The 20,846-nt window shown below is 50.6% G+C and overlaps 1 protein-coding gene across 1 annotated transcript in view; it reads right to left on the reverse strand.

Annotated features, from left to right (window-relative positions):
* The window catches only part of gli3 (GLI family zinc finger 3), a 56,096-nt gene that overhangs the window by 21,611 nt on the left and 13,639 nt on the right, over positions 1 to 20,846 (reverse strand). The window contains exons 3-4 of the mRNA XM_085939262.1: positions 9,927 to 10,148; positions 2,521 to 2,626 (exon numbers count right to left, since the gene is read on the reverse strand). Coding sequence (XP_085795388.1) covers positions 2,521 to 2,626; positions 9,927 to 10,148 — 328 coding nt within the window. The remainder of the gene's footprint in view (positions 1 to 2,520; positions 2,627 to 9,926; positions 10,149 to 20,846) is intronic.

Consider the following 20,846-nt stretch of genomic DNA (forward strand, 5'->3'; position numbering starts at 1 on the left):
AGACATGCAGAAAATAACTTCCTTTTTCGGACACCGGCGGCAGCAAAACTTGTCTTGAGAAAATAAATCTTCAAAATGCACCCAGTGGTTAGAATTCTTTGTCGGCACACTAAAATTCCAAGGCCTTTTGATTTGGGACTTTTTGGGCCCAATTTGTTATATCACAAGATGATTTGGGTGGCTTGCAAAGGAGCGCTACTTTGAGAGCCGCTGCTTTAATTGACTCATTTGGAGTAATCATCTCCTAAATCCACATTGAGTCAAAAGGCAGCTCAGTCAATAAGAAGCTTTTGTTAGTGCTCTCCTCACAACAAGGGGCCCGGGGTCCCCCCCCCACCATTGACTGAGCGCCGATGCCGATCATTGACTCCGCGCGAATACTTGCGATTGTTGCGACCGGTCACTAGGTAACGGCACCAAAGCTGGGCCGTGCTGTCCGAGGTGGGACGATAAAAGCGGCGCCCCGGGCTGGAGGACCCCTCGCCCACGGCACAAAGGCGACGGCGGGATCCCCGCGGATGGATGTGCTCTTCAGCTGTGAACGTGTTGATTTTAGAAGGAAGCTGCTGCTTGTTGGAAAAGGCACATAAGTTGTTACGGTCCACTTGACTGGAGCAACAGTTTGACGGGAAAGTGATACGCTTCAGCTCACTTCAACTTTTTGGATGATGGCAAGAGAATGAAAAAAAAAACACATTCCTTGGCCTTAAGAAAGCCTGTATAGCTTTATGCTAGCAAACACTGCGAAACTGGATAGAGCGACTAAATATTCAACCTTGTAGCGATATGAATACAAACAGTGGAGCAACACATGTCGACAGACAATGTAACAATACTCCCAGTCAAATACAGTACTTTTTACTCTTTTGAAAAAAAAAAAAAAAGACTTATATTACTGCAAATGCAACAGTTTCTTAAACTTTACGCTTGTAAATCACGATTTTATTTACGTCTCTGGAGATGTCTATTAATGAACTCTAAGGATTTTAAGTCGAGCCCCATTCAGCACCGCCCTTTCCAAGCCTTGGGCTTTAATATTCAATGGCATATTGTTACCTCCCCTTTCAGAAATTCATAAAGTAAACGATTAGCCTGTGTCTATAATTGCGCTCCCCCTCGCCTAATCGTAGCAGAGAGGTAAGGAAGGGAGCTGAAAAACAAAGGACAGTTAATTTGTGATTTCCTCCGCTCATTTGAAGGCAAATTAAGTGTCAAACAGCTAATACGGAGCATATTTCATTTTATGAGCTTTTAATTCAATTCCGCCCGCCTCATAACGCCGGAGCCCGTTAGCCCGCGCCGCTAACGGCCGCGCCTCGTCCCAAAGCAGCGGCCATAAATAAACATGTTTCAATTAGGCCGTCACGCTAATAGGATGCGATTGCGTTGCCGCGTTCAGACGGCGGATGAGGAAACAAGCGCGGCAGGTTGTTTGCGGCGGACTCGCGCGCCTGGCGTAAAAAAAAAAAAAAAAAAAGGGGGGGACGCCGGGCTGGATTGATGGAAGCGCCGCGGGGTCCGACCCAAGTGTAATTACAGCCCATAATGAGAGGCTGCATGGGGAAGTACTGCAATAATAGCGCCCGTGTACTTAGCCACAGTTGGCACGGCGCTAATAACGATGAATTCCTCTCACCGAGGAGAACTTGTTTCAAACAATGCCATATTTCTCCGGGAGTTTGTCCTCGGGCCACGGGACGCATCCCAGAATGCATCGGCGCTTCAAGCGAAATTTGGGATTTGATTGGGAAAAGAGGAACGCCGTCCAGACGACCAAAAACAAGTTTAGACGAGTTTATAGCGTCCAAGACTTTGCGCGAGCCGAGCGGTCGCGGCGGCAGATAACTTGTCCCCTCCTTAATTCAATTCCCGCTGGCCATCCTTCTCCCCCTGACGGATAACAAGCCAGCCAGCCTGTTTGTTGGCGCGCGGCCGTGTTTGTCGCCACGTGTTGGCCCCATTATCTCCGCATAAGCTAAATGCTAAATTATATTTGCCATTTTGTTTGCGCTGACACAGGGCATCAATCAGCTCCCCCCCCCCCCCCCACGAGTGAGGTGCGATGGGCCGGCGGAGGAGGGCGCATCAAAAATTCATTACGCTTAGCGGCACGCCGGCGAGGGGGAGATATGACGGCGTGAAGAGAAGGTGGAGGGGGAAGAGGACGAGGAAAAGGGGGGGGGGGTTGATAATGATGAGGAATATCAAACATAATGCGGCCCAAGTAGCTGCCCTGTCCAATTTGTCCTCGTCGCGCGCTGATCGCTTCCTCCGTGTCCCAACAAACGCCGCAAGGACGACGAGGCGAGGCGAGCCGACATGGCCAATACAAATGACGCTGTGTTGCAGCGGGGGAGTGGAAATGTGTGATTAAAGGTGAGTGTAAGAAAGGGGGGGGGGGGGACTTAAATACTCAAGACTGACCAGGTAGAATGCTAAGTTCTTTCTCTGAGCTTTTCAAATACTTTGTGGGGGCATTTTCAAAATGGTGATTGAGTAGTGTGGCGTGTCGCTACTTACACGTGGAGAGGCGGCACGGGCGACGGCTCGTAGATGTAGCGACCCTGCGCGTGTCTGTCGTCGATGGGCACCGGCGGGTGGAAGGCCGGGAAGAACTGAGGTGCGGCTGACAAAAAAAAAAAAAGCACAGAAACTAAAATGGACGCCAAAGCAACAGGTGGCGCTATAACACCAAACTAGCAAAGTTGCACAAGAAGCTTTACGAAGCTTCGTTACTTCTGATTAAAAAAACTGTGGATACATTTCTATTTCTAATAAGTTGGGTTTTTTTTTTTTTGGTCACCTACAAGACAAATTTGTTCACACACACACACGCAAAGACACACAAGGCCATAACTTAGACTTACACTCCACACCACCGTGTTAAATGTGTGTCGGACAAGCTGTGACGAGCCTGCGAATCAGCGGGCGAGTCAGCTTGTCAAACTTGGAAGGAGTTCAACAGCAACAACAAGCGATGACATTCCACCTCGGCATTAAACACACACTGGCGCACGCTTGCGACTTCATTCACAGGCGCACACGTGTGACTCGAACGTTGCCAAGCCCGCAGCGCCCCGAGGCGAAGCGAGCGTCAACATCTGCATACCTTCACGCGGTGAGGCTCTGATGTCATCCGTATGTTTGCTTTTTTAATATATACAAGTTGTGGGTACATTTTTTATTTTGTCGGGGAGGGGCGGGGGGAACATCTGGCGGGGTATGTGCGGCGGCGCCGTGGCAGATGGCCGACAGCTCAACAAGCGGCGCTTTATAAGAACGAAGGGGGGGGGGGGGCGTACAGGTTGGTTGACCACATCACTTTGGTAAACAGAGCCCACACGGACAAAAGTTTTGGGACAGTAATATTTAACGCCAATTTGAGACCATCACAAATGGCCCAAACTTGAGTGGACCGCATTACCCAGAATGCTTAGCTGCGTTTCTTCCTCCACGCGTGCTGCGCCTGCGGCCCGCGTGGTTTATTTGAGTCGTGCTCCTGAGTTTACGTAAGCCGAGCTCTGTCTAAACAGAGCCGGCCGGCTGCCTCTTTCACGCCAGCGCAAACGTCCATTAGTGAGGCAAACAGCCGTGTGTCACCGGGGGGGATGTACACACTGCAGGAGGGGGCAAAGTGCCGGTGGGGGGGGGTCTTCTGGATCCATCCTGTCATCCATCTCCACAGCTTCCTGTGGGGACTCCTCGGTGTTTACTTCAGGGCTTAACTGCTCTTCTGGATATTCTAAAGGAAGGCCATTTGAGGCCACCGATACAGCCAAGGGAAGGGGAGGGGGGGGGGGGGGTAGCTTAAGGCCAAACGCTAAAAACATGGTTTTGATCCAGACTTTTCATCATCATCCAAACGTTTCCTCCTAATGACCCTGATGTCACTTTGTGCAGCGACACTGTTTTTTTTTTTTTGTTCTTCTCTCATTTTTCTCATTAAGACCCGATTACAAGCGGGTTTTAACGAAAAGGCAATTAGAGGCAAACTTTGACGAGGCTCATTAATTTCCCCACACCGAAATATAAGTGGGCTTCTAATAAGGTTCGTCTTTTATTGGACACTTGAATGCTGTCAAAAGAAGAAGAGGTTCAAACCTAAACCTTCACTTTTTATTTTTCTTTGCCGTCGTTACCCCGCATTCTCTTTTTTTACGTGCAATTTCTTTAAAACAATTCCCAACCTTTATCGCGCCTAAGCACACCTTTTAGATTCCAAAAGTTCATGCCTTGTCAATAAATCACTCCGATCCAAAGACACTAAAAAGTTTATCTCTCTATCGGTGATTGACAAAGTACCGCAAATCGTACACCGGCTCCCTCTAGTGGTATGAAAAGGTATCACGAAATTAAAGTTTGTATTATGTTACAGCACTTCAACTTTGTTGAAAATTTACGCCAGTACTTTTTTTCAGCACCTTTATCATACATTTTGAAATGCTATTTTTCAAACATTTATTCCGGTACACTTTGGATTGCGCAATACATTTTCAATAAGTGTATATATTTTTCCTTTCCTGTATGTAAGCACAGTGTTAATCTCCTTATTTTTCCCCAGAGAGGAGACTCAGTGAACCGAGTAACCGCTCGTAAATCTCAGTCAGGTTTTCATAAACAATTTCCAATGGCAGTCTGTCGTCGTCGAGTCAGCCCGCGGCCGGGTTTACGCTCTCGGCGAGCGCACAAAGAGCCTCTGACGGATTGTGCGGGGCGGAGGGAGCTAATGTGGAACATATGAAGCTTGACGCCGACACGTTTTATGATGCCACCTCGCTCGGGACGCCTGAGCTCACTGCCGAGGCACGCCTGCCTGCCGTGAGTCGGGCCCCACGGCTGCGTTTCCACCGCACCAAATTACTATGCTGGAACTTCACGAGGTATGAGAACTAAAGTTTGGACTTAAAACGACAACCACTCGGAAACCACAACCCGACTCCGCTAAAAATGCAACAAAACTACAACTGCATTCAAACTACAGACACAATTTGAACTCTCAGTCTCGGACTCGCCGAGCACTCGACTGGTGTTGAACTTAAAGCAAGATGGCGCCGTGAGAGGGATATCCCATAATCCACCCCCCTCCAAAAGTTTCAAAATAGATGAAAAGCAAGCTTGTGGAAGGAGCCCCAAATCCACGGCCTTAACGCAGAGCTGTGATTAAGTTTGGAGGTAAACGTTTGGAGTTAATATCAGGTTTGTGCGCCGCCTTCCTGACCGACTCATCCCGGCTGTCACTCATCAGGCGCTCAAATTATACGGAACGCCGTCGCTGTTTTCCAACACGTAACGGATGCTTGTGATGTTTCACACAGAGATGGTAGTTTAGGATCTTTTTGGGGGTTGCGCAATAAGTCGTCGCACCCACTTTTTGGATTTTACCTAATGACCTGGATTGTTTCAGGTCCAAGTACCTAATTAGTGAATAAACAGAGGAGCCCGGTCTTGCTAGAGAGAGGAATTCAACATGCGTGACAGCATCAACCCCCCCCCCCCCCCTTCGCCTCCCCACCGAGTCTATCCCAGAGTGGATCAGGGAGTGCGGGTTATTTCAGCGGGCCTGTGGGGAGTGCCAATCTATCTCCCACATTTGCTGAATTTCTCCAGATTGGGATAAGCTGGGGGGGAGCCGAACAAAGCGCTATGCGCCGGCCTCTCCACCCCCCCCCCTCCTCCTCCTCCTCCCCCTCCCAAGCTGAGAGAGATTCACACAGCAGTTTAGTAGCTGGAAAAAAAAGTGCTGCACACCTCCCCCTATCCACCAGAGTCTTTATCTCCCTGAGATCCAACCCCCCCCCCACACACCCGAACGCCGATATGTCTCCGACACAAGGCGAGTTGATTTAAACCTCAAGTTAACTCACCAGCACCGGGCAACGTCTATCTTAGTTCCACCCTCGCAAGGATTTCTTTGGCCCCCTTCCGACATTCTGCGTTACTGCCGAGTGACAAAGAAGCCAAGGCCGCTGCGTAAACGTCGCAGGCCCGGAATCTTTCAAAATAAATACGGAGAACTATAAACTCGACTCCCTCAAAACTAAAGTAGAACTCCTGCAGCTCTCACGTTTGGAAGCTAATCGCTTGTTTTCGCGCCGTCCTCCCAAACGAAGCCAAAGTTGTAATCCATTTAGCACAACCGCGTCCATCCCGGAATAATCCGCCGACATTGGAAGGTGCTATCAAGGGAACCGGGAGGCAAGTGAGGAAGAAGTGAAGGGGGAACTTGCGTCACGGTGATATTTGGCCTCTTTGTCACTCAGGTGGCGCTCTGGGCTTCCCCGCCGCCGCCCTCAGGCCCGGCCGTAGAAACCTCGGAGAGGATTAAGCGGCGGCGCTTTAATGAGAGCCGAGCGGTTGCCGGGGCCGGGGCGCCGCTTCCCGAAGGTCCGTCCTGGCGGCCCCTGTGCCGCCGGCGGCGGAGCCACATCAAAGGGAGAAGCCAAAGAGGCTGGGGGGGGCGGAAGGGAAGGTGCCCCCCGCTCGGAAGAATCCCTTATCACCTCCTGAGAGGATGCTGCTCTGCGCTGAGAGATTGTCTGGAGCTGCCACCTGTCTCAGGCATCTTTGAAGGCGAGACGGCAGCGTGTGATGGGCCTGACCTCCTTGCGCTCCCTCCCCCGTTCTTTTATGTCTCTCTTCATTTTGGCCTTTGTTACTCACACCTCCCCACACTTGAGCACGCCACCTCCGCTGCCGACTTCTGGTCGGAGAGCTTTTAATGGTCCTGCGCCGAAGATAGAAATCAGAACAGCACAGCATCATGAATCTATCGTTCAGCCGACAGCTCCGCTATAGAAAGCGAGCATTATTGGTTGCTTCATCATAGAACTGTAATCAAACCAAACTAAAAGTTATTATATTTGATCTTCAACTGCAATGTACTTTTGGAATTGCAACTTTCTGTCCAAGGCTTCCCATATTGCGCAAGTTCAGCATGTTTTTGAATCTCATTAGAAGCGATAGTTGCACCCCGATGAGCTGATGTTAGCTGATCTTATGAAGCTGTAGAAAGAAAAAAGAAAAGAAAAGATAACATGAGCAATGGGCCTGAATGAACCAACACACGCGGACGCCATAATCCTGCTAATAAGGAGGCTAGCCGGCCAATAATCAAATTGTTATTGTTGTCAAGAAGCCGCAAATCTTGCTTTTAAGCCTTCGCGACATCAGCGGAATGTTTTGTGCGTGCACGATTAAGAAAACGAGGAAGTTGGGGAAAAAAAAGAAAGAAGCGCTACGCCGGCACTGCGACAGATGTTGCCGCGCTGATACCAAACGCTCTTCTTTGAACGTGCTAAATTCCCTGGAAATTCTGCTTCGTTCTCCTTCGGCCCCTTCGCGTTTAATCTCGTCGTTGTTAACGAGAACGCGCCGTTATTTCTTCAGACCGGCTCACGTGACTTGAAGATGTTCAGAACTCTTAAGTCATGCATACAAAGAGGAACTCGCACGGCAGATTGGGCGATGCGGCTAATAAGCTGTAAAAAAGGGGGTGATGTGATGATCCCTGGTGTGCCGGACCACCGGGACCCCCGTGTTGTTCTGTCCTGATGAAAGGCATCAGCCACGGATGGAAGGCGTCCCTTCACTTCGCCTGCGGCACGCCCGAGGCTGCCGCTGCTTCTCGCCGATACCAAGGGAACGCGCCTCGCCGCCGCGTTCGACATTCGAGGCGTCGCAAAGACAAACATTTAGCCTCGGCACCTCAGGCTTTCTTTGAAGGCAAGCCGGCCCAAGTGGGTCTCTTCAAAGCCCCGTCCTAAACTAGAACGACACGTGAACTATGGTAGAACTAGAAGGACGCTATATTTCACACCCGGGGTTTCCTTTCATGTCTTCAGACCTTTTTTCGAAACCACGGAAGGCCACTTCTTGTCAAGTTCTCCGAGGGGTCACTCCTTGGTTTTCGAACCCCCCCCTTCCCTCTCGTTGAAAAAACATAGACCCACGCTTGAAGATAAATGAAAATGTCTTGCACAGTCCACATGAAGCGAAGCACTGTAATTACTTGTCGGCACGGCGAGGCCGTTGTCGTGCCGATCACGTTCGGCGGCGGTGACAGCCGGCTCGCTCAGTTCACTGGTCAGCTGCATTTTGATATTGAGACGGATGCTTGGAGGGCCGGACGGACGCCGGACAGCTGGACGTGCCACGGCTCAGCGAAGCCCGAGATCAGCAGTTTTGCCACCGATCGACCTCCCCTGACCTCTGTTCCTCTCCTTTGCGAATCCTTGATTGATCCAGGTATTAGTCAGCTTACACCACACTCGACTACACTAAACTGTAACATATTAGTAAACTACAACTTAAGTGGAAAAAACTACAATAAAACGAGACGACACTATAACACACCAGAATTGAACTCGAAAGACGTTCAGCTCCGTTTTGATATCACGGCTCAGCGACTTTGTGACCCCCGTGACCTCCTTTTTCTCCCGCCGATCCAGGTAGTAGTCACCTTCGTCCGGGCTCAGTGGACGGGCTTAGCGAGGATCCTCGCGAATGGGAATCCGGCGGCCGCGAGAGCCACGGCCGTGCCGCCTCTGGCTTAGCCCGGCTCAGATTGTGCCATCAGTCAAGGACAACGAGGCTTTTGTGCGAGGGCCCAAAGGCAGCCGTCGCCACGCTGTAAAAAAAAGTCACTTTGCCAAGCAAATTCTTAAGCGGGGAGATTTGAACTTTTTCACAGCCGCGTTTTCAGCGGTCGTTTTAACATTTGCAACAAATCCGTGGCTTGAAAAGAAAGAATGGGCTTTGTCTTCCATCTTGGCAAAAGAGGGCCCCCATGTTTAAGAGAGGCCCACTTTTTTAAAGAAGACGACGACTGTCGCTGGACGGCTGACCGGCTAATCGGCGCAGAATGTAAACAGATGTCGCATTCACACTTAAAGACAATTAGCGTCTCGGAAAAACAAACAGCCGCCTCTCTCATTAATCCCCGGCGCAATCCCTTCCTCCTTATCCCTGGCGCCAAAAGCCTCGGTACATTAGAAGCGATGCCGACTCTTATCCGGTGCGTTTGCTCAAGAAAAGCGGCTAAGACGCGAGCATCGGCACGATTAGCTAACGCTAACAATAGGGGCCATGTTTGCTTCGCGGCTCCTCTTGTGTTGCGCTCAAGTGGGTGGAAAGCCCAAAAGTAAACAGGGGCCGAGGCCAAGGACGATCACGCGTCTGGCTGAATGAAAACAAGCAGCCGGGCCGGCCGGGTTCTTTTTCTCCTTATTCTTGCCGCCAGGTGCGTGCGGAGGCTTGCAGGTGCCGTCGCGTTTTGGCGCCGACACGGGCCAGAAACCACGCTAAGCCGATTTATGAGCTTGCGCATTATTGTGTAGGGCCTCTCCATCACTTGTACACACCTGGGATGAATTAGAGGAGGTGAGACTTCATGTTATGGCCCCGCCCCCCCTCCCCTCGCTTGCGGGGTTCCTACCCAAACGAGAAGTGGCAGTGTTGCTGACTTTAGACCAGGATGGAACGAGCCCTCGGTAAATAGAGTTACACTTCTCGGTCGGGCTCCGCTGGACTTTTCATTCGCAATCGGCCGGAACCGCCTTTCCGAGCCGATTGACGGCAAAGTCGAGAGGCAATTAGCCTCCTTAATCAGACTCGTGCTAACCCAATCATCTCGCCGCCGTCCACCTTTGCTTCAGATTATCTCCACCATCTCACATTAAGCCTGCTTGGCGGATCTCACAGTTGCTTAGTTGACATCGGGCCGTTTGAAGTGCGAGTTGATGAGAGCGGGCTCGGCGTTCAGGCGGACCGCCCTAATGAGGGAATTAAGCAAGCGCGCTGGCCATACCGACACTCACACTCGAAGCGCTCTCACACACGCTCATGAAATATTCTCACATATTGTGAAAAGAAAAAATGGGTGCACACACGACAGAAATGTTCCCGCGCTCAAAAGAAAGGTTTCTTACGATAGTGTGTGTCCAGGTAGCCGTTGCGAGGGTCCATGGCGAAGAGAGTCCCCCGGTAGGGCAGGGCGTGTTCGGTCAGGTGTGGCAGAGAACCGTGCAGCTCTTTCTTGAGCGGCGAGGGCCGCTCCTCGGTGGACGTGGAGGGCTCCTCGCTGGCGCCGCGCTCCGAGATGAGGGCGTTGCGCCGCTCGCGGTGGTACGGCGGGCCCGAGCTCTCGTCCTCTGCCAAAAACAGCACAAGAATTTCGTTAGCATTTCACAGTTGTGGCGCTACATATTCAAGTCAGCCCTCAAGAATGTATATTGCGCAATGTAGTTGGCAAATTGTCATGTCATTTGTTCATGAGTCTTTTTGGTTGTATGAAAATCAATATATAAAGACACAGACTTTTTATCACCAGTGCAAACATGCGTATGGGTAAAAGTGTTTCAAAACGTAAGGATTTCCCAGAAGTCTGCTCTTAAATTCAGCTTTTTTTCCCCCTCCTTCATAAATCCCACGGAGAGAGCAAGAGAGGCTTCTCGACCGCATTCCAAGCTGCCCATTAAACAGCGTCATGGGTTGTATCAAGCGCTCCCCCCCCCCCCGTTGGACTGCTCTTAAACTAAATCTCTCATCCGCTGTCTGACGGAGAAATTGGGAGGCGCGGGATCTCTGGGGGGGAGGGGGAGGGCGCTTCCTGGCACATCGGCTAAAGAAGGGGATAAACGTCGAGTTGAGTTCAAGGGCTGAGCTCAGCCGAGAAAGACGCGGCCTTTGACCTTTGAACTGGCAAGAGGGGGGGGGGCGTAAAGTCAGCCAGCCAACCGAGATGAGTTTTATCCTTCCTCTTGTTTTTGTTTCTTTGCTTCAATGTCAATATGAGCCGCTTAAATATACAATAGAATGAGAAAGCAACAAAAAAGGGGCAAATTTAAATAAATAAAAAAAATGGAAGGTTGAATGTTGGTTTAATAGCCAGTCCTAATCTAGGCTTGTTATTTAGTCATAGAACAAATACAATAAAAATGAAGCAGCAGAATTGAGAATCTCTGCTCAAACTTTTCAAAGTTTGGTCATTTTGACTAAAAACGTCCCTTTTCAAATGTTTGGTCTGCAAAAAGTCCCTTGAACGTGTCTCGATAATCGGCCAGTTGACACCAGCGCCTGGTGGCCTTTTAACTGCTACATGTCTCCATTTATAAAACATCAGAAAAATAAGATCATAAATATGTGCAGTGCTCCAGTCAGCTCGCGCCTCCACACATGTTGACGTCAGACATTTTTTTTTTCTTTTTAGCGGGGCGCTCCCGGCCTCCACTTTTTTCCAGCCCGTGTCGGTGGCGGTGGCGGCGGCTGAACCCGATTCCCGAAATCCCTTTATGTTAATATTGCGCTTTGCAAGAGCCAGACCTATTAATCCAGCTCCAGAGCGTATAAATGCCATTATTCCCTTAATAAGATCACGGGCTGTGCCGTATGGGATTAAATGCTTAGATCATAACTGACGCTGTCATTTCCTGCGGATGAGGGCGGCTCGCTCCTCTCTCAGCCTGTCAGTTCCGCGTTAAAGGATCCCCGCAATTTGCCGCCGTCACGGAATAAAAAACGAGCGCATTTCCGGCCGCCCCCCCTCCCCTCTCGCTTAAATCTCGCCTCCTCAACGGGATTCTCTTAAGGTAGCGCTCGTTCATCTGCCCTGCATTGGCTGCTTGGAGGCTCGAGGTGGCTGTTCACAAACTTTTGACCACCTGGAAAATAGTTGGCCCGCCAAGAAATATATTAAAAAGATACTATGGAGAGAAAAAAAAAAGACAGACTAGCTTGGATGGTGTGAAAGTTCCCCCTCCCGGTGAGGTCAAGCGACTAATGGCTCAATCACAGCGGTGTCGCTAGCTCGCCGTGGCCCCCGCGGCCGTTACCATGGCAAACCCGGTGGGTTGGGTGATTGGGATGGGGGGGGGGGGGGGTTCATCAATGTCCCATACAGCACCTTAAGGGGCTTCACTACTGTGTTCCCGAGCACCTTCAATGGTTAACCAAACACTTGGAGGCTCAATTGACTCCCGAGAACAACAATAAGTGGAAGAAGAAGCTTTTGTCTTCCGCTTTCAAAAGAACTTTTCCCTTTCTCATGTTTTATTTGCCTGTTTTTTTTTTTTCCCATGGTCGCCGCATCCAACCGTCCGTCGGTTCTGTTCGGACCAGCGCGAAAGCAGCAGGCAGGGCCTCTACAGACCAAAAAATAAAACGTTAAAAAAAAATAGCAGAACTATCCCGCGCTCTCTGTGGTGATTGAATTTCTTAACATCTTTTCAAAAAGCGCTTAAATGCCTGCAGGCGAGAGGAAGAAACAAGCTAATGGTGGATGGGGAGCGCTGAACAAATTTCAGAGGCCTTTCCTGCTCGCGTTTGAGCTTGAAAGCGCACTGGCGCCTTTCAACTGTTCAAAGTCCTCCTTCCTCCTGCAGTGTCACTGAAGGATTTGAAAAGAAGGTAATTGTGCTCACTGCCGTCCTGATCAGAGCGCGCGCCCCGCCTTTAGTAGTCGAAAGGTACGGGCGCTCTGTTGCGCCATTCTTCCCCCGAACCCCTTTTAGCGGGGCTGCTCCCTTTCAATACCTGCGAGCCGCTCATTAAAGTCGGCAAAATCCCAAATGTCGCCCTCTTGTCCGTGCCACTATTGTCAGAACGGGCCGCAAACCTTCGGGAGTGGATGCAAGGACTTTAAATGGGTGGCCGTGACTTACCTTGGCACCATTGAGCGACACGGCCAAAAACGGAGGTAATTATGATGAATACTTGAAATAAAGTTAGTCCCATTTGAAGTTTTCTTTTCCAAAGAGAAGTCAACTTTAGAAATTAAAAATCAAATCAAACTTATTATGTTTTATATATTTTTATATATTTATACTTACATATATATATATATATATATATATATATTGTATTTATATATTTATTATTATTTAATTGTAATCTATCTTGTGAAATGCCACGGATGGGCTAACTAAAATGTCGCAGGAATGATAATGTTTCAAACAATGCCACACTAAGGTGCGCAAGTCTTGAAAAAAAAGTTTTGATGTCTGAAATGTTAGCAAGGTGAGGTGAACATGCCCGATATAGCAGGGGAGCGAAGGCGGAACAGTGATATAGTGAGGGAATACTGATTGGACCAATGAAGTGGCACTCCAACCATTCAGAGAAACCTTAAAAACGTTTTTTTTTTTGCCCCCACGTCAAAGGCAGAGGTGAAAAACAAGAACGGCTCCTTCCTCCACATGCTAATCCGTCTTTCACTCTCAAGCATCTGATTTGCCCTCCGGCCTCAACTCTTGTCAGTCTCCGAGGCCGGGACGTGCACGTTTCACCGGGTGCACAAAGGCCCACTACAAAAAAAAAAGACCCCCCCCCCTTCCCCCAAACCTCCGCCAACTCTCCTCCAACCCCCAGCCAGCATCTTTTGTGCAGCCCAAACATCAGAAGAGGTGTTGTTGTACCTCTGAGCCAAAGCCGGAGAGAAGCAGCGCTCCACCTTGCGCGCCTCAAAGACGCGCTTGTCAATGGCACAAACAGGTTTTGGCTGCACAGAGAGGAGACATGAAGCAAAAATCGCACCAGCACTTGCTCTTCAAAGCTCCTCTCCTCCTGTGCAATAATCTCTTTCTCCCCTTTCTTCCCTCCTCCTCCTCCTCCTCGCCTTTCTCTTGCAAATCAACTCCCGGCAAAGACTGGAGACTCCCCCCAATTAACAATGAGCAGGAGAACATTCCAGCAGCTGGCTGGAGTTTAATAAGAGCACCTCTCCAAGCCGCTTTGGCTGACGCGCCCGATTCCACGCAATCGACGCGCGGGATTCGCCGGCGATTAGCCGCCTGCCCGGAAGACTGGGAAAAATCGGAGCGAGCCCGATGCAACTGCCGCGAGCGGGATTAAGACTTGCCGCCCGATGGGTGACTCGTGATTTACAAGGCAGGTGCTCCGAGGCCTTTTAGCAGGATGGTTCCAGTCCAGCTCTCTGCCTCAGATCACGGAAGATTTAAAATTTGGATAGTTGGAACAGATGAGGTGGCTCGGGCATCTCATCAGGATGCCTCCTGGACACCCTGGGGAGGTGTTCCGGGCATGTCCCACCAGTAGGAGACCCCGGGGACGACCCTGGAGAGACTATGTCTCTCGGCTAGCCTGGGAACGCCTTGGGTCCCCCGGGATGAGCTGGATGAAGTGGCTGGGGAGAAGGAAGTCTGGGAGTCCCTCCTAAAGCTGCTGCCCCCGCGACCCAACCCCGGATAAGCAGAAGAAGATGGATGGATATTTGGAACAGTGTCGCAAACAAACATTTTTTTGCTCTCAGTGAGCATTTGCGGCTGAATGCAACCTCTGTTCACATTGGCGAGCAGGGTGGAACCCGATCCGACTGTCGGCTCCGGCTCCCGGTTAGCAGTCGGCAACTGATTTCACACACCACAAATGCCCGCTTCAATATTCATCCAGGCAAACTCAACAACTCCCACATCTCAATTTCCCCCCCCCCCCCTCCCAGCCCCACCCTCATTTCCCGCTACGCCAACCACCGCACGCTCTCTCTTTGCCGCCGGGGGTCTACAGGGACGCCCCTCATGCGCACCACCCCGGCCTCCGGGAGCTCAGCCTCCGGCAGCGGCGGCCACCGGGCCCCAGAGCCAGGGAGGGGCAAATCAAAGCCTGCCCGGCTCCTTCCGTCTTGCCCGCGCTTACCTCAAATCAGGCTCACAGCGGGATTGTGTCATGCCAAGACTCCGCCGGCCCCCTCGGCCTCCCCCTTGTTCGCCCATCAGGGGCGCGGCGGCTGGAAACCCCACCAGCATGTCATCAGGACCACATTGTGATGGAGGAATGAGCAGGGGCCCCGCTATAACTAAAAAGCCCCCCCCCTCCCATTTTGACTGGGGATAGTTACGCAGCTTTTAAGACTGTTCACTCCAAGTACATCTTGGCCTACATTCTTGGGCGAATCAAACACCAAGAGGTGCATTTGATGGCAGCTTCAAAGCCAAAGATTCCATTAAGCGCACCGGGCCAATCGGCTTCCGACGGTCACAAGTCGCCAGTGATGGGCTGTAACCTGTTACGCACTTCAAACTGTCCTCTGTAACAATACCACATGATTGCACACCCATGTAACTTCTCCGGTACATTATTCTCACATACCGACTACTGGGAGCCATATTCAGGTCTGAGACTTTGACCAAAGGGCACCTTGGCCCACATTCTTAGGGCCCAGAGGCTCCCGAATTAGCACCGACTGAGACGGTGGCTTGTCGTAGATCTGGGAAAGCTTCCCAGAACGCCAGCAGTGGGCCCGAAAGGCGGAATCTTACTTGTGACACACACGAGCCAGAGCGAGCCGGACCGGTCTGTGGCACTCCGATTAGCGCCGACCCGCCAAGAGAAATGGAACTGTGGCCAAAGCAAAGAAGTGGCGAGCCAACAGTTGGGATCCAGTCGAGAGGAGGGAAAAGAAATTTAAAAAAAGCCACGACAGAGCAGCGAGCGGTTCATTCACTTCGGCAGTGAGTAGGCTTAAAGTTATGAACATTTTTGAATGTTTAAACATTTCACTCTTTGGGATAAGAGACATAAAAATAGTCATGAACTCCAAATAAAAATGAAAAACAGAGCTAATCGAGTGCACCTTAAAAGACAAAGGCAGGAGGCGGTTGCTTAATGAGGCACCTGCCCGCTAGCCATTAACTAGCACATTAGCTTCTAACCAAGGCTAGCGGGCTAATTTAACTTTTGACATTTGATAGCTAAGGAATGAGGGGGATCAGCCATTTATCTGGAACAGGATTACTCCCCCTCGCTGTTGCCAGCTTCCCGTCCATCCATACGCACACACACACGCACACACACACACACACACACACACCCTCTGCGAGCGAAGCCTGGATTCATTAATTTTCCTCCTGCTAAGCACTTTATCAATGCCTGGCGCTGTTCCGCCGTGGTCACTGCGCGCCTTCCCGCCGTCCACCGTGCTCTCGGAACTGTGACCCACACAGTAAGTGGGACATCGCCGAAGCACATTTTTTTGGAAGTTTGGAAACGCTCACAGTGGCATCTGCGGCGTGAAGCTCATTCTCTGGGACGGTAAAAAAAGAACATCGAGTCGCTATTCTGGGTGATTCGAAAGGCGAGCTCTACACTAAACTCACACTAGAAACAGTAAAAAAAAAAAAAACTACAGAACAAAACAGAAGTCATGATATGTTTCCTTTAAGTGTAGCCAAGTGTCTGTACTCTGTCTAACATAACTCGCGAGCACCTGGAAGTCAACAGAGGAAACCATGGCAGAGACTCGGCAAGATGGCGTCCAAATCAAAAACACACACTGGAAAGTTTGCACAGTGTTAAGTCTGGGGAACATCGCTCACAAGAGGTGCGAGGAGCTCATTTGCATGGCGCATTAGTCTCAGTGAAAGGCCGAGCGGCTCCGTTACAAGTCCAACGAGGAGCTAAGCGCCAGTGTGACAAATTCGGGCAAAGTGAACGGCACAGTCGGGCCTTTCATGCTGCAGCTGGCAACACTCAGGCTGTCTCGCCCTTCGCCTATTTTATTATTTTTTTAACTAGCAAGAATGACAATTTCAATTTACGCCAACCAGGCACCCACAAGGAGGCGCTGTTCTGGATTCACCTGTGCTAATCGCATCAAGGTTTAGCCTAGCTCAGACTTGACCTTGGCTGCTTGATAAAAAAAGCCCCACCTGAAAAGTCCAGGTAAACCCTGGACCTACATTGGCCCACGAGACAAAACGTCTTGAGACCACAGTGTGGAAAAACCGTTACTGGTTTCAGAGTCCAAATATAGCAGCTCATGTCTGGCTTTTCCATTCGTGTCCTCTCTTCCTCGTCCTTCAGCCCCCTCCTCTTTAATGACCTGTCTTCTCCTGTCGCTCGCATTGCCTCTCACCTCCATTTTTCTAATCTGGCCCTTACTTCACCATTAATCCCACATAAATATTGACTTGAGCCGCATATCTGCTGTCCTTATTGGAATGATTCCAAAGTGGTGTTTAAAGTGATCACCACAAGCTCAAGGCTACTTTGGGATTTAAGCGTGCCGCGGTGTGTCCCCCCCCCCCCCCCCACTTAATCTCTCCTCTCGTCACTCGTCGCAAAGTTTCCGCAATATCCTGCGTCTCCCCCAACTCTCTCTGCACGAAGCTCCCTCTTTTCACCTCCAAGCCCCTCCCTCGTGAACTCCACGAGGGGGTGGGGGGGCTCGCACAGACCCACGCAGAGCTGTCCCAGAGCCAAAATCAGAAACAAAGAGCCTACAGAGAGGCCTAGACATAATATGGAGCGCCTCTGACAGCACTCCAAAATGAAGTCATGAGGTCAACCAATAGTTAATAATCGTGCCCCGAAGACGAGCGGCATCAATACCGCCATTTAGCGGCGGAGAAAAATGAGCGCCGACACGCATGTGTGAGTGTCAGCGGTGTGCAACAAGTGTGGACGGATAAAAGGCTTTTAAAAACGTAATCAGATACTCCGACGGGTCCTTTGTGGATACCAAAGGAGGGAAAACTAAACTTTTGGCTTTGCTCCAACTAAGTTGAAGCCCATCCCCCCCCCCCGTCTCATTCCTGATTGGAGGTTGTCTGATGAGGGACACGCCCGGGCGGTAATGGAGCCGTCGCTCCCCGTGGACATCGGCGGAGCCTCCCAGATTCAGATACGATCGTGGAATCTCTATCAAAAGTGGACCAGACATTGAACCGACAGAAAAAAATATTTCTTTCTCTTCAGTTCTGATTGGATCTGATCTCGATACAATTTTGTGAACTTGGGAGACCTTTGCAGCTGTGAAGCTAATCAAACCTTGAGCCCCTTTCCAGAGCACTGACTTTTTGGGATCATCTGGATTAAAGGACCAAATGTGAAAACAGACTTTGGTCAAAGTCTTCACACGCACGAAGACCAAAATGTTTGAAGGGCTCGCTCGAGTTGATGTTGCCTCTACAGACATTTGTTTCTCTGGCAAACTTTGTCTGCGCAACACATCTGAGTTCAATTCCCTCTTCTTGGGAAAATCAATTCCTCTCAGAGCGGGGCAAGGGGATTACATCGTCCCTCCCCGGATCCAACCCGACAAATGGTTCTTATCAGCTGACAGCCCCGGTTCCTCTCCGTCTTCCACGCCAATAGTGGCAACTCTTTTCGCACTCCAGACCTGAGGTATTTACGGGAGAAACGAGGGTGGGAAGAAGAGAGAGCGAGGAGGGAGCAGGAACAGGAACGCCGCCTCTCTGCCGTGTCTGCTTCCAATCAATCGCCAAGAATCATTGCCATGCTTTTTGCCCTTTGATCCCAACTCGGGAGAAAAAGAGAGAGAGATCTGGTTGGTGGGGAGGAGGGAGAAGGGTGAGGCCCAGGGGGAGTGGAAGTTGAAGGGGGAGATTAAGAGGATGCGGGGGCCTCTTGTTCAGGCAAACCTGAAAGCTTGACTTGATCAAGTTTGTCAGAGGCTGAGGCGCGAGTTTATGTCATGAGAATACCCACGGCGGTACTGCATCGAGGTCGCCGTTAGTGGAGTTAATCATGAAGATGTCTCAGCCAATCAAGTAAGGTTTCTTTTCGATCCAGATGTTTGAGCACAATGGCGCCACCTACGGGCCTGGAGTTTTGTCCTATATGAAAACATTCTAGTATTTGAGTAAATTTTTGATATACAGTACAGAACCGGATTCTATGCTAAAAGGAACAGTCCAAGTAGTTTTCTCACGGAATTACAAGCATCAATGAAAAGTAACATTTAGAAAAGCCGCATCTGGCATCTTTTCTTGGCTGAGCTCCGCAATCTACCGAGTGTCATTCAACTTGTGTCTATTTAGCTTTTAGAGCACACATCCATCTCAAATCCACAAGTAATTCCCCCGGCCAGACTCGAACCTTTAACTAATTATATGTTCTCACCACATGATGATGTGTGTCAAGGAAGCATTTAAAACCCAAAACTGGAAAACGTTTTTGTCATCGCACATTTTCTTCTGATCAACACCAGATGCGGCGTGCAAAAGCCATTAGACGCAAACGTCGGTCAGCGCTTGAAGAGAAAGGCCGGGGGCCACGCACTGCCACCGGGACTTTGGCGAGCACAACAGAAAGCGAGGGAAGGAACGCACCATAATAAATTCTCCTGGCAGGCTCGGGACGCTCCTGCTTTTGTTCCTACTGGCAGGGGGGAGGCCACCGATGCCTGACAACAAATGGGGGAAAAAAGTACCGGCATAATCAACTACTGTTTTCCCGCTTTACGGGGCCCCTGCGCCTCCCGCTCTCAGAGGAATGAGATCCGGCATGGGTGGAGCGGTCTTGGGATGTTGCTTGGCTTACCCCGACCTTAACCCCATGACATCATATCCCGAGGGACAGGCTCATTATCTTATTTTGGGGTTGGTCATTGGTCTGGGGACTTGTCTGCGACCCCCGGTGAACACCTATTTTTACTGACCCAGTTCGACCCAGCAGATCGGTCCGCAGTCATCATCTATCTAGTTGCAGTTTTCTTCAGTGATGATTGTCTAAACTGTGACTAGAATTCTGGAGGTCCAAAGTTAGTAAGACAGGGCGAGAACCATTTCTGGCCGCAGATTCTTGACTCCCGAGGCCATCGAAGCAAGCGTGCATGATCGGCGAACGGAAGTTTGCCAGACAAGCGAGTCCAAGGCCGGGCTGGAAGGCTCATGTTCCCCTCCGCCCCGAGTAGCGGCGAGGCTAAGCTAATCCCGCGCCTCGGGCCCCGGCGAGGCAGCGCTGCCAAAGCCCGTCCCCCTGCTGCTGCAGGAAATTGCCTTCAGTCCAGAGGTCCGTGAAATGAGCGTGACTGGCTGGTGAAAGGCTGAAAGCAAAACACGCCCACAGTTTGCGTGTCGACAGGTACAATCCTAAATTATCCTCACGGATTCCGGAAGCTTTTCGTGCATTTCGATGTATTATTTATGCAACAAGCAGGGGGTTGATTGGACACAAATAGCCAGTGAGAGGTTGGTGCGTCAGGCCCAAAACGCCTTCTCCATTGTGCTGTTTGACCCTCGGGCCAGGCAGTAGTCCCCGGAGGTCCCTTATCCCTCCATCAGTCCTCTCTCATTAGCCCCGCAGACGCAGAACCCGGAGCAAAGCAACTCGAAGGGGGCCCTCGCTTCCTCCTCGAATGCACACAGCACAAATACAGATGGAAGGAATCCCCCTCGGAGTGGTTCCGAAGCTCCGATCGCTGGCTGCCCGTGCCCCTCTGCTCAGACTTTTTATTCTTGAGCAACAAACGAGGAGATTTTTCATCCCTTTTGGTGGCAAGGCGAGGAGGGAGGTGGACAAGGCGGAGATGGGGCAGAACACAGCGGAGAAACAGTTGATTATGAGTCCCATCAAGTGATCAATGATTTCATTAACAAGACGGATCACGCGGCTGTCATAGCGCTGGCACGGGCTGAGGGATGATCCATTTCCCCCAGACTCGCAGTTCCCCCCCCGCCTTGCCCTTTCGATATCCCTCTCCAGGCCACGAGCAAACAGGCGGGAGGGGAGGGGGAGGTTAAAAATCGGAATGAAGCCTGCTTTTGACGGACGGTGGGGGCAGTCACGGGGGAGATGGAGGGAACTGCGGGGTAGGGGGGGGATGGGGGGTGAAGGAGGCAAGGAAGAAAAGTGGAAATCCATTTTGAAACCTATTTTCAATTAGGGGTCCACAAGCTGTTATCACAGGTGTCCCAGAATGGCGGGCCGTAAGTGAAAATGTCTCCTATCCGTTTGTGAAATGAAACCTTATCTGGGAGGCACAAAGATGGCGGGGGACAGCGTATCTGTAAATTACTTTCCATCCATGCTGTTAAGGGGAACTTTATTTCTGTCAGATGACACCCCTCCGCCACCCCCCCTCTATTTACTGT

The sequence above is a fragment of the Syngnathus leptorhynchus genome, chromosome 19, assembly GCF_054491065.1.
Source record: "Syngnathus leptorhynchus isolate UIUO chromosome 19, UIUO_Slep, whole genome shotgun sequence".
NCBI lineage: Eukaryota > Metazoa > Chordata > Actinopteri > Syngnathiformes > Syngnathidae > Syngnathus > Syngnathus leptorhynchus.